Below are 14,595 nucleotides of genomic sequence, written 5' to 3'. Positions count from 1 at the left end.
GCCGTGCCTCTTTCTTGGTGATTTCCCATAAATTATGCTTGGGGGTTGGCTGTTGGTGTTCTGGCTGCTTGGTTCCTGGGCTGACCGTGCATCTTTCTTGGTGATTTTCCATAAATTTTGGCTGCTCCTATTGAAGGCTTGGGCGGCACCTTTTAGGGGCTGTTTGGATTCATTTTTCCTTATTTATCGGGGGGGCTGTTTGCTGCTGTTTTTAGAGAGATTTGAGATGAATTTTTGGAGCATGAAACCTGTGGGTTTCGAATAACTTGCGAGCTATCCTCTTCTACCTCCTCTTTTCTTAAAATTCATCTCGGTTTTTAATCTCTTTCTTCTTTCCACTGTATCATGTCCAACTGTATCATTCTTTTCTAAACTTTATTAATAGTAAGTTGTGTCGTGTCATGTTTTATTGAAAGTTGAAGCGTTGTTGTGTTTTGTTTTATTGTAGTATTCCATTTAATGTAAGTTTGAAGTGGTTGAACTTTAAGGTTTTGTTTATCTATATTATATTGAAAGGAAGTTTTGTTTGCAATCCTAAAATTTGTTTGTTCTTTATTTTTTGTTGCATCACAACACCAAGGTAATGTTTTCGAGTTCGAGTCTGACTTATGCATTTTTAAACTAAATACTCCTTAGCTAATTGCATGAAATTTGATGTAACTATTCTTGTATTATATTTTCAATGAATAGAATATTTGGGAGATGTTTTTATCATTTTGATACATGCAAGTGAGAAGCTCATTTTCCTTTGTGTTTGATTAAGGCAGAATATTTGATTGATGACAAAGGATCAAGCAATAATCCCTCATTTCATAGGACTTAGCTAGATGGAAGCTATAGATAAAAAATATAGATCATCTCACCTTCCTATCTAATGAGTCATTTAGTTTGACGTGCTTTCAAGAAAATCTATCATCCTTTGAGATTTTACTGTAATGACATTGGAATATAAGATAAAAACATCAATTCTCTTACATCAACATATATTTATATATAATGAGAGAGAGAGAAAGAAGCAGCACATATTCTTTTGTGTTTGATTAAAGCAGAATATTTGATTGATGAAGAAGGATCAAGCAATTATCACTCGGACTAAGCTTGAAGCTATAAATAAAAAATAAAGCTCATCTCGCTTTCCTACCCAATGAATCATTTTGATTGATGTGCTTTCAGGAAAATCTATCATCCTTTGAGATTGTACTGTTATGGCCTTGGAATATAAGATACAAAATATCAATTCTCTTTAACATCGGTAAAACTAGAAGCATAAATGATTTGGAGAACTTTAAATATAATATGATCATCAATTTGTATGTCAAAAATTTCTTGATGCATGAGAAGAATGTTGTGTTAGGGCCCGTAAAGAATCTAAGAAAGTAACATGGGATGCAAAGAATTTAGTTTTTAATGATTTTCATAACATATTAGATACTAAAGAGGCGAAAGATGCATGTATAAGTCAGCAAAAAAAAAAAAAAAAAACAGAGAAGTAAGAATTTAATTCAATGAAGTGCATTAAGGACGAAGATAAAAAAGTGTTTTTATTAGAAGAAGATATTCAAATAAGGTGGATGAGATATTTCGATAAGCTTTTCAATAAAGATTGTGAGAATACGATTGACCTTAGTGATCTTAGCCCGTAAATGAAAATAAAGATTTTTGTTTTTATTATCGTATTGGTAAAATCAAAGTTAGAAAGGCTTTAAAGAAAATGATGTGTGAAAAGCTGTTGGATCTAATTATATGCAGAGGTGTGAAAATGTATTATTTAAGCTGAGGTTATTTTTCTATTACTATGAGATTTTGGTTGGATTGGTGCAAGTGCTGCGCAATTGATCAAAATATTTCTGTTTTCCTTTCAGGATGTTGCAGTGAAGGTATTTTCAAAACAAGAATATTCAGATGAATTGATATTTTCATTCAGACAAGAGGTAACTCCAAGCAGCCTTTCCATTTTCCAAACTATTCTGTTATGTGTTGAGCACAAAGGTTAGACTTGTTGGTTGTAACCACCCCTTTTCAGAAGTGAGGAATTCAAAGTCCTAAAAGTATTTTTTTTTATGAATTCTTTAACATATAAAATTGACTTATTGTGAGAATGATTTTTTTTAACAAATTCTTACAATTGACAAATTTTCATACAGCTTAGATATTGCAACAGGGAAGTTAAATATAGCAGGATTATTCTTCTGTCGAGTTTCTGTTTTGATTGCCTAACCTTTCACAACTTTATATTGGTGGTAATTTTTTTGTAATGTACGTCTTAATTTCATAATTCCCCTAAATTCAACCAGCTATAACCTTGCACATGCATGCTTGGGTGACTTTTTTACTTTTGAAGCACTGAACCTCAGGTGAACTCTTATAGATTGTTTAATAGACAAGTCAAAAGTGGAGGGAAATCTTCTGAAAAGGGATATAAATAGAATACAAGATAAAAAAACGCTGATATTTTAATCCCTATTGCCAATCATCATTGCTCCTTTTACTTGCGTTAGACTCTCTGGCGTATAATAAGGGCAAGAATGCGCACATAAGATAGAGAAGAGAGCTAATGTTAAGGGAATATAAACGAAAAAAAGGAAAATATTGTTAGTTGTGCAAAAAAAAAAAAAGTGCTAAAATCACGTGTAGAACTTGATTGTGTGATTGAACGTATGCAATATAAAAAAAATACATTAATTGGACCAAAAATTGTCTTGGACAAGAAAACTCATCCTAAGTATGTAATATATGTGATTTTAGTTTTCACAAAACATGATGTGATTTTTTTTTTTCAGTAGTGAGTTGAAAAAAAAAGTATTTTTTACTGAAAAGAATATAAAATTTTAACAATGGTTAGGTTGCTGCCTTCATCATGACATGACGGTGACACCTCAAATAATATAATCAACCTTTCTGCCATGTAACGATAGTACTGCATTCATTAACCTCTAAAATCTCATATTAATGGCAGTCCATGTACTAAGCACCTCTGTTATTGTAGATAACAATATATGGTAGGAATAGTATAATATAGTTAACATAAATCTCATTGGTGGCATAAGAGGCTTACTTACGCCCCAACCAATAAGGCTAATTAATTAGATTTTGGCCCTTTAAGTACAAGTCTGACTTAGTGTACATGGAAACGAACTTTACCTTTATACTCCTTGCTTGTTACAACTACTTACATAAACTTAAAAATTCCACGGCATATAGAAACAAATGATTAATTAAAAAATGGGCAAACAAAAAATCATGATAGAAACTTATTTTAGGAAATAAGTACTGATAGGTCTAGTTGTAATGATTTTTTGAGTTTTTTAAGTGGATCATCATTTGTTCATGTTAAAGTCACCGTGTTATGAGTAGCTACTAGTTTAATTAACACGAGATCATAGGTTTGATGGAGTGTTGACCCGTAATCAACAAAACAAAAAAAAAATCGCAAAAATCTCATACCTGTCCGACCGCACGTCATCGCCATGTCGCACACGTTCGAATGTCGCATCCTACACGTTGTCACCTCTCCCCTTCCACGATCTCTCTTAGCGTTAAAAGGATACCGAAGCCACTTCTTCAATGTTTTTGCTGTGGTTCGACTTCGCTCCTTCCTCGATTTTCCTGAGAGATCGAGAGTTACGACATTTGATCGGAGGCAGCAACGGGGAGCTCGCATCTGTGAAGGTAACATTCTCCCTTTTTCGTGCGCTCCTCTGTCCCCTCCGACGACGTTCCCTTTCCTGCCGGACCGAAAGTTACGCCATTTTGACGGAAACAACAACGGAAGCTCGCAGCTGCGAAGACAACTTACTCCCTTCCGACGTTTCTCCAATCCTTCGCTGCTGTTCGACTCGCCTCGACGACTTTCCCTTGCAATCGGACGGGAGTTACGACATTTTGAGCGCAAGCAACTACGGGATTTCGCCGGCTGTGAAGATAACTTTCTACCCTTCGTGCACTTCTCCGGCTACTTCGTGGCTAGTTCGACTTCGCTCTTTCTGCGATTTCCCCCTCCCGTTGGATCGGAAGTTACTACAGTTTGATCGGAACAACAACGGGTGCCCGCTCGGTGTGAAGGAAACTTTCTCCCTTCCGCTTCTTCTCCGGATCCACCAGGGCTGACCGACTTTGCTCCCTCCAACGACTTGCTCTTCCCATTGGATCGGAAGTTACCACACTTTGATCGGAAGCAGCCACGGGAGCTCGCCATTGTGAAGGTAACTTCATCCCTTTCGTGCGCCGCTCGGCCAAATCCCATAAATTCGCCGGACAGAGGGATTAAAAAAAAAAAAAATCTTATTATAAATATTTAATTATAATTATTTTAAATAATTCTAATTAATTATATTTATTATTTTTAATTAATTATAATTATTGTAATTAATTATTAATTAATTTTAATTAAATTATTATAATTAATCTAATTAATTATAATTTTTAATTAGTATTATTTTTAATTAATTATAATTAATAAAATTAATTATAATATATTAAATTAATTATTTTTTAATTAGTTATAATTAATTATGAATAATTAATTATAACTAATAAATTTTAATTAATTTTAATAAAATTTAATTAGTTATATTAATTAATTATAATTAATTATAAGTAATTAATTAAAGATAATTTATTAATTAATTCTAATTATTTAATATAAATATAATTTAAAAAAATGCTTCCTTCTCCCGCCTCGGTTTTCGTGCCCTCTCTAGCCTCGATCCACGAGCCAGCGCCGGACTTCAAGGTATAAGTTCCTAACTTAAACCCCGCCCTAGACGCACTTGACGCGCCGGTGGATCCCTATACGCGCTCTTGTAGCACGATGGGGGAGAATTCGGTGCAATAAATACGACGAGACGGGTAAGCCCTATACACGCTCTTGTAGCGTGGTGGGGATAGTCCTCGACCTCGACATCGATGCCGACACTGCTACGCAAAGGTATTATCTTCTAAATCCCATTCTCGTTGTTTGTATCGGACCGGAGAACCACCTATACGCGCTCTTGTAGCACGGTAAGAGGGAGCCCGGTGCGAAGCATGCAGCAAGGTGGGTAAGCCCTATACACGCTCTTGTAGCGTGGTGGGGAGAGCTACTGGTGTTCCGTACGGGTACTGCTGAAGGCCCCATACACGCTCTTGTAGCTTGGTGAGATGAAAATTTATACGGTCGCGGTGTCTAAGGACACCTACCATACAGGCTCGAGTAGCGTGGTGGGAAGGCCCTGCTCCCCTACTTTCCCCCAAACCGGGGATATGCCGGGGTGCTGCCGAAATTTTCATGGAAGTACACAAAGCCTGAACAATTTCAAGACCTTGGGCAACAATGTAGAAGACCTGTACTTGAACAAAAATGCACAGAACTTGAACTAAATGAGCAGAGGACCTGTACGATGAACAGTGGACTTGTGGACCTAAATCAGAATAAAAAGTAAATGATTTCTAAAGATCAAAATCAAATAAAAATAAAATCAAAGTTGGAACCCAAATCAAATCAATACGAACATACAATTGCACTTGCAAGGATTCCAGAAGATCCTGAACTTGCACAATAAACAAATATTTGAACTCGGGCTATACGACATCAAGTGGGGACTTGTAAACTTGATGAATCCAAGTCTGAATGAAACTGAATTTGGATTCAAACACATACAAGAAATTCAAAGCTTGAATCACACATGAGGGAACTCAAACTACAAGAACATTTGTGCGGTCAACAGTGACTCAATGTCAGATGAAATATATAGATCTTAGTAAACAAATGTGACTAAGGCATACTACAAGACCTCAATGCATGCAAATAAAGAATACAGTGGACCCCTATGACGATCCCTACAAGGTCAAATGAACTATAGTAAGAAAACAACAATAACAAGTTGTAGAGTTCATATGCGATTGCCACATGTGCTAATATGGTTTCCAATACAAATACTGCCTGTTGATTGAGATGGAAATACTGGAGATTAGCAATCAAAGACCCATCCCTATCGTAGTAGATACAACAGTCCCCACGGGTCAATGTACTACACTTGCAAGCAATAACAGACAATTGTAAAGTGTACGAGAACTATGCATGTGTAGCAATCGAAGATCTGTCCCTACAAAATACAATCATCAAACCACCTGAGATTATTGAAAGGTGGATGTGATGCAAGAACACTGGGTCTTCTACGAGCATTTCCAAAAGATTGTAGTGGATACAACGGGTCCCTACAAGCAAACACAATCTACTTGTGGATAACAACATTAGGTATTTCGTAAGCATAATGAACCAATGTGGGCACAAGTATAGATATCACCTACGACAACGGTGATCAAAATCTTCAAGTATTTCGAGTGCAAGGGAAACTCGATATACGAAAAAGAACACCTCCTGCAGAAGGAAAGAAGTGTTTTTGAATAAATCAGAACTAAACTACCTGGTGTTCCAAATCCTCTTCTTGATCCTATACTCAGGAAGAAAACAGTTCCGATATCTACAAATATAAAAAACAACAAGTCTACTACACTAAAGATCTTGAAAGGAGATCTTTTCAAGGAAAAGCAGCGGACTTCAAAGTCCAGAAAGTCCCCTCCCCGGTGAAGAAGAAAGGTGAGCCAATATCAAGATGCGGAAATGCCTCATGACATCCAAATGACGACGCCACCAGATCTGCAACACTTATACAAGCAGACAGAAGGCGTCTATAATCTTCACCGCAACGCCACCTGATCTGCAACATCTATACAAGCAGACAAAAGGCGTCTATAATCTTCACCGCAACGCCACCGGATCTGCAACATCTATACAAGCAGACAGAAGGCGTCTATAATCTTCACCGCAATGCCACCGGATCTGCAACACACATGCAAGCAGACAGAAGGCGTCTACGATCTACAACGTACCGCCACCGGATCCGCAACACTCATACTAGCGGACAGAAGGAGTGTATAAGCTCTCAAATGAAAAGTTGTGTGCATCCAAACGATAGTTATCTACACAACTATAATTATTTCAGTATACTCCTACATATGCACCTTAACTTGTATACACATATGTACACTAAAGGGGTAAATACAATCTTGACCCGCATGGGCCCCGACGAGCGTGTTATTGGTACACACGTGACACCTAGGGACGCTGCGCGGGTCAACAAGTGAATTCAAGTTTGAATCCGATCCTTCTATACGGACCAATAGAAGTCGACAAGATTCGAACTATCAAACAAATACACGATTGTGGCGACTGATGTATTTATATTTATACATTCATTTTAAGCCTTCAAAACCTAAAATTAAAAGAATTCACTAACAAAAGGCACCAAGCGTACGAGAAACCCGATCCTCCTAAGCAAGCAAATAGGAGTAGACAGGGTTCAACCCATTGGATAAATATGCGGTCATGAAGTCGACCAGAATATTTATCTTATACATTCATTCTAGGCCTTCAAAGCCTATAATCAAAAGAAATCACTAACAAAGACACCAAGCCTATGAAACTCGATCCTCCTAGACAGGTAAATAGGAGTAGACAAGGTTCGAATCATCAGATAAATATGCGATCACGAAGTCGACCGAAATATTTATCTTATACATTCATATTAGGCCTTCAAGTCCTTCAACAAAGAAAATTCACAATTAAAGGAACGAAGCTGATGACAAACTCGATCCTCTATCAACAGTTAGACAGAGTCGACAAAGTTCAAACAACAAATGAGAATGACCCAAAACACCCCGATGATGGCCGTGTTGAACAAAAATCTCAACCGGAGGGGTCCACAAATATTTTAAATTCCACTCAAATGTCTATCAGAATCCAACTCCTACAAATCCTAAAATCTAGATATTTAAAATTGAAATCTAATCATCAAATACTTAAAGCAAAATTTACCCACCCTCCGCAACAGTTTGCCGGGGTGGACAAAATGAAAACTACTCTAGCTCACAAAAGAGCCAAATGCCTAGTTGAAAATATCACTAGGATTCATTCTCAAAATAATCTCCTGCCAGTAAGGACGTGGTACGTGTCCTCTAACCGGCGGTCTGCCGCCAAATGGCACCGCAGGATAAATAGTTATGACGACCGGGGCCCTCTGAACTGAGTGATTTTGTCTCCAAATGGCACCACGAAATACAGATTTTGGCTAGAGCTAATACATTCCTTATTGGCATCAAATCCTTGAGATATGAATCAATAGGATATGATTGATAGGGCACAAAGCTCTCTGTTAGCTAAGGTGGATTCAAATTTGTCCCCTTAGACAAACACCCACCCCAGGTCTACAAGGTCCCCTTGGACGAAGCAACCCATGGTTGCCGATAAGGATCCTTCTGTCAGGTTGGGTCGACTATCTCCTCTGACTAAGTAGACCAGGGACCATGATGGTCCGGGACGACGAAACCATGGGATCTTGATCGGGCCCATCATCCAATCCCCCACCATCCGCTTTAAGTGCAAGATGGTGCAATTTCAATTTTAAATATCAAATCCCCCAAAACCTTCAATCTTCTAACCCAAATTCCAATTCCAAACCCATTGCTGCTACTATATGCCAGATAACACGTATTTCTATACGTATCTGATTGATGACTAGCCTTAATCGAAAGTTCTGCCACCAAATGGCACCGCAGGATAATCAGTTACGACGACCCGGGGCCCTCTGAACCGAGTGGTTTTGCCGTCAAATGGCACCACGAAATACCGGTTATGGCCAGAGCCAATACGTTCCTTATTGGCATCAAATCCTTGAGATATGAATCAATAGGATATGATCAATAGGGCACAAAGCCCTCTGTTAGCTAAGGTGGATTCAAATTTGTCCCCTTAGACAAACACCCACCCTAGATCTACAAGGTCCCCTTGGACGAAGCAACCCATGGTTGCCGACAAGGATCCTTCTGTCAGGTTGGGTCGACTACCTCCTCCGACTAAGTAGACCAGGGACCATGATGGCCTGGGACGATGGAACCATGGGATCTTGATCGGACCCATCATCCATTCCCCCACTATCCGCTTTAAGTGCAAGATGGTGCAATTTCAATTTTAAATATCAAATCCCCCAAAATCTTCAATCTTCCAAACCAAATTCCAATTCCAAACCCATTGCTGCTACTATATGCCAGATAACACGTATTTCTATACATATCTGATTGATGACTAGCCTTAATCGAAAGTTCTCTCTTGTGATCGGGAGGGGTAATTAACTATAGGGGCTTGCGCCTATAGGAAACTAGAACTTAGATCATAAAGTCCTCGCAAAATGAGGGCGAAATCTCTGGGTAGTGTCTTATCTACAAATCCATCTGCCTTCCAAAATTTACCCCGGAACTAAATCCATTAAAACTCCCTCGCCAAAGACAAAAGCATAATCTGTTGTGCGGCGGGGAGGCCGGAGCCGAATTTTTGGAGCCCACAATATCATATGATATAAATTATACATTGGACGACAACGAATAGAAGTTGATTGATTTGAACTTATACTTGAACAAAATAACACGAGAACTTGAACTAAAATGAATTCCCAGAGAACAAGATTTTAGAACTCTAAGATACATATTGAACTTGAAGTTAAAACTGCTAAACAATGGTTTAATGCATTCAAATGAACATTAATGAATAAACATGAGACTTGTGGTGGAGGGAATTTCAAGAAAATGAAAGCTTTAATATGTACCATAACCCACACATAAACAACTAATAATTTCCAATGAATGTCAAAATATGCCATGACGGTTGGAGTGCGGACATCAATGAGCAATATGTATTGTAATAATCACTTTCAAAGACACCAGCTGACTTGCAGTATACATAACATGTCACTCATAAATTTCATTAATAGACATGTGCTAGGCTAGTTTAGGGTGAAACCGTCCAGCCGGCCCAAGGGCCAATCAGTTATTCTATCGGAGGCGATAACAGTCCGCCTCCCATGGTTTCGTCCGCCCAAAGGGTGGGCCCCACTTGTCCACTTGAATTCAAATTGAAAAGGAGGGTGTGACTAGGGCTTGAGAGGGAAATTAGATTAGGAAAGCTTTTGTATTAAAGAGCATGAGAGGATTAGGGGGGGGGATTATGTTGGATTGGTTCTCAATTAGGGTTTCTTGACGGCTTCGGCTCTAGATTCTCTTGTCTAGACATTTGGGAGAGACGATCCTCCTCTTGAATTGAGGATCTCTTGTATCTTTGCTTCGTTCTTGTTTCGCTTTGCTTTCTATAAGATTATATATGGTTTAATTGTTCTTCCACTCTATTTTCTATGGTTTTATCGTTGTTTTACCGATTATTGTTAGGTTTGCTTGCGAACTCATGTATTTCCAATTAGGGTTACTTGCGAACTCAACTATTTCCTATCAACATGCAATGAGCATAATAATTCCATACAAAAAAATGGTTCACCGTCTATGGACGAAGGTGGTTAATATGTGATGAATGACACAACTATTTGCATTCAAGATACGAATACATGCATTCAAGCCTGCAAGAAATGAAAATTAAGAAGAAACATGGTTGTGGGGAAATATGCACGAGTCTTTAACAAATGTGACAACAACTTGTAGGTAATATCAAGATATAAACGAATATGCTTGACATTACAAGCAATAAAAGTGGAGGGGATATTCATGAATGAAGCATGAGTATGTAACAAACTACAACGCACATTACATATTGCATACAGGAAAGGGTATAAGCAAGGACAATGCATTGACAAAGCATACAATCTCCTGCAAGAAAAAGTATTCAACCCTACAAGCAACAAAGCCTCCCTCCTCCAGAGTGATGAGGAAAATTCACCTGTGCTCGCCTAGAGCGAATCTTTCATCTTTCTAAAGTAAGCTGAACTTCGTAGCACTGGTACTTCTCTTTCTAGATTGGAATTAAACCCCTTCAATCACATTGAATTCGTATCTATAGTGAAGCGTATGATAAATGCCAACTTCTGCTGACGACAATGGGAGATGTGTTGTATGTATAATGATACACTTGTGAGTGATGATCGACAGTAAGTGGCTAATGATACAATACCCTTGAAATCATGTGCCACCCAACATTAAATATATACACTGTCCTCCCGCAAGTAAAGACACATGACATATGGCAAAATGTAAGCACTTACGAATCATTGCAGGAGGTCTGTCACATGCACTACATGCTACTTGCGAGAATATACAAAGCAACTATAAAAAATGCAAGCTTCTAAGTGCCACCATATACAAAATGTCATCCATGAACAAATACAAATGATATGCAGTAAATGTAAGCTCCTATGAATCATTGTAGGAGATCTACCACATGCACTACATGTCACCTACCAACAAATACATAAGAGGTACGATAGATGCAAGCTTCTACGAATTACCGTAAAAGACCTATTACACATCCAAAAATGCCCCCCACATGTATACACAAACACAAAAGTGCATACGCGCACATATTAGCTCTATACATATAAAATCATAAGCCTGCATGGGCCCCGACAAGCGTGCTATGTGTACACACGTGATGTCTTGGAATGTTGTGCGTGTCAAATGATGAAGCTATGTTCGAGACCAATCCTTCTATGCAAATAGAGAGGAGTCGACACGGCTCTAGTTATTAAACTCTACAACCTCAAATACCCGAAAGCCTTAAATTCCAAAAATCCCAAAAATTAAAATATTTAAAAATTAAAATATTTAAAAATTAAAATTAATCATTAAAACACTTAAAGCAAAACTTATCAATGCTCTACAATAGTTTGTCGAGGAGGATAAATTTGAAAATACACTTCAGCTCACAAAGAGCTAGTGTCTGGTCGAGAATACCACTAGGATTCATTCTCACATATTAGTAAGGACGTAGCATGTATCCTCTATCTAGCAATTTTGCTGCTAAATTGTATCGCAGGTAACCAGTTATGTCTGGGGCCCTCTGAACCAGGGGTTTTGCTGCTAAATAACACATCTAAATTATGTTTATGGCCAGAGCACGTAAGCTCTCAAATGACATCAAATCCTTGAGATATTAATAAATATGATATGATCGATAGGACACAAAGCCCTGTATTAGCTAAAGTGGATTCATATTTGTACCATTAAACAAATATTAACCCCAGGTCTACAAGGTATTCTTGGACGACGCAACCCATGGTTGTTGACAAGGATCCTTTTGTTAGGTTGGGTTGATTACCTCCTATGACTAAATAGACCAGGGACCACGACGGCCCGGTACGACGAAACAATGGGATCTTGATCGGGCTCATCATCCATTCCCTTGCCATCCTCTTTAAGTGCAAGATGGTTAAATTTTTCAATTTTAAACATTAAACTCTCAAACACCTAAACCCATGCTGCTATTATATGTCATATAACATGTATCTCTAAATATATGATCAACGACTAGCCTTAATCAAAAGTTCTCTCTCGTTATCGGGAGGGGTAGTTAACTATAGTGTTTTGCGTCTATAGGAATCCAAAACTCAGTTCATAAAATCATCGAAAAATGAGGGCGAAATCTCTGTATAGTATCTTATATACAAACTCAATCTGCCTTACCAAAATTTAGGCTAAAGCAAAAAGTGAAAGTGTCTTCTAAGCTTTGGCAATTGAAACTCACTTTCCACCTTTTTGAAAGTAAGTGTTAGGCATGATAAGTTCCATCCAATTTCATCAAAGCAAATGCTTGAACCTAATTTTGGATGTGAGATTTCAATTGCTTCCAACCACTTTCAATGGAACAATTTGGCCTTAAATGCATTTTAATATTTTAATGTATGAGGTAGTCAAGTGATGAACTAAATAGGACTGTTGATGCGTGGTTTAGAGTGAAAGCTTCAAATAAACTTACTGTCATGTGATTAACTTAATAATTGTACTGGTTTCAGTCGTGCCTGATATAAAACTGTTGGAGTTGACACGTAAAAAGTCTTTTTGACTAGCATCAGTAAATGAACTGTTTTCAAAAAGTGAAGGTATCTTTTAGCCCGATTAGGTGTTTTAAATAAATTATTTTTTGATGTTAGGCTATCATTGAGGGTAAGTTACACCTCGTTAGATGCCACAATGGGTTATTGAAAATTGGTTTCTACTCTAAATAAGGAGTTGCTATTTTATGTGTATGTATGGATACAGTGGATTTAGTTTAATCATTCAGTCGAAAATAACTTATTAAAAACTATTATTTTGATTTCTCGATACTTCATGTAATTGAAGCACTAATAATTGGTATAAAAATTAACATCTATTAAGAACAAATTATTGTTAAATAGATTTAGGTGATTTTGGCATATACAACTAAGATTTGAAGATGTGCCAATACGATGGATGGATGAATCCAATTTTAGGATTAAGTGGAGAAAATGGTATAGATCGAAAGTAATTTTAATTGAAGTTGCAAAGGTTTCTATAATGTAGATTTAACTTCTCATGTAAAACTCAACATTCATAAATGAAGAACAAGGATTCATCAAAATTTAGGATGATAGGCCAATTTTCTGTTAACAATCAGACCTGACTCTGACTCTTTGTACTGCAGGTTTCAGAGAGAAAACCTTCGCAATTATTGGTGTTAAAGTATATGCTGCAGGATTCTATACTAAATCTTCTATTAAGCTGACTTTGGATGCTTTGAAAGGAAAACCTGCTGGCACTGTTTTGGAGGATTCATCACTTTTTAAGTCAGTTTACCAAGGTGTAGTACTAAAAGATTTGTAATTGTTTGTGGACGCTATAATAACTTCTATTCTGATGTTCATTCTGTATTAAATAGCTCCGCTGGATAAGTCCCTTTGGATAATACTTGTTCGACATGTTGATGGCCAGACCTTTTGGAATGCCCTGAACGATGTTATCTCCCCAAGGATAAAAAAACCCACAGCTGTTGATGAATCTGCATTATCAACTTTCAGAAATACATTTCAAGGTCGTGATCTTATGCAGGGGACCTCAATTTTTTTGACCTGGACTCAGCATTCAAATATGCTGGTAAGAACGCAACTATCTCATAATACTAGTTTTTCATTGGTTAGTGTGAATGAAACATATTTTGACTAAAAGTTAATTGAAATTATGTTTTGTAGGTTTCTATTTCTTCTGATGGATTTCCTACTGAAGTTGATGCTAAAATTGAATCACCAAATGTCACATTGGCCCTTTTTGATGCATTTTTTGGAGATTCTCCAGTTTCCCCTACGTTGAAGGTATCGGTGGCTGATGGACTAGCAAAATATTTATCTTAAATTCACAATCGAGTAAATTTGATTGTACTCTTTATGCGTAATATTTTTTATTAAGATTCAGAATATGAGTTTATCTTGACAATATTGAATTTTCTGTTCTTGTTTTATACTTCATTGTTAGTACCTTCAATTTTCTTTGGAATGTCTGCACACCCTGAAGGTTGTATCCGTTTTTTTTGATTTAATTAGTTGCCTTTGGCATTTTCAAAAAAAAAAAATAGAATGTTGAATCGTCGTTATTTAAGGACTACAGATTTGAAGTCTTAAATTGTCTGTCTAAAGATGGGCGTTCTTTTTGTTAAATTTTGTGTTTTTCTTTGAGTCAGATCCATTCAGGTTTATTTGTAAAACAGCTTTTCTTTTTCAAGTTTCAATCTAACAGTGGATCACATGGGTTATAAAAGCTTCCAACAGTCCA

General features: G+C 37.2%; 1 protein-coding gene across 2 annotated transcripts in view; it reads left to right on the top strand.

Annotated features, from left to right (window-relative positions):
* LOC110104167 (fatty-acid-binding protein 3, chloroplastic) overlaps positions 1-14,311 on the top strand; it is a 32,757-nt gene extending 18,446 nt beyond the window's left edge. For both annotated transcript variants that reach the window (XM_020833154.2, XM_020833153.2), the window contains 3 exons: positions 13,475-13,630; positions 13,709-13,923; positions 14,019-14,311. In XM_020833154.2, coding sequence (XP_020688813.1) covers positions 13,475-13,630; positions 13,709-13,923; positions 14,019-14,177 — 530 coding nt within the window. In that variant the 3' untranslated portion in view covers positions 14,178-14,311. The remainder of the gene's footprint in view (positions 1-13,474; positions 13,631-13,708; positions 13,924-14,018) is intronic.
* The last annotated feature ends 284 nt before the right edge of the window (positions 14,312-14,595 follow it).

This window comes from Dendrobium catenatum, unplaced genomic scaffold (genome assembly GCF_001605985.2).
Source record: "Dendrobium catenatum unplaced genomic scaffold, ASM160598v2 fragScaff_scaffold_1220, whole genome shotgun sequence".
NCBI classification, from domain to species: Eukaryota; Viridiplantae; Streptophyta; class Magnoliopsida; order Asparagales; family Orchidaceae; genus Dendrobium; species Dendrobium catenatum.
Note: the sequence above shows the minus strand (reverse complement) of the source record. Positions and strands in the feature narration are given on the sequence as shown.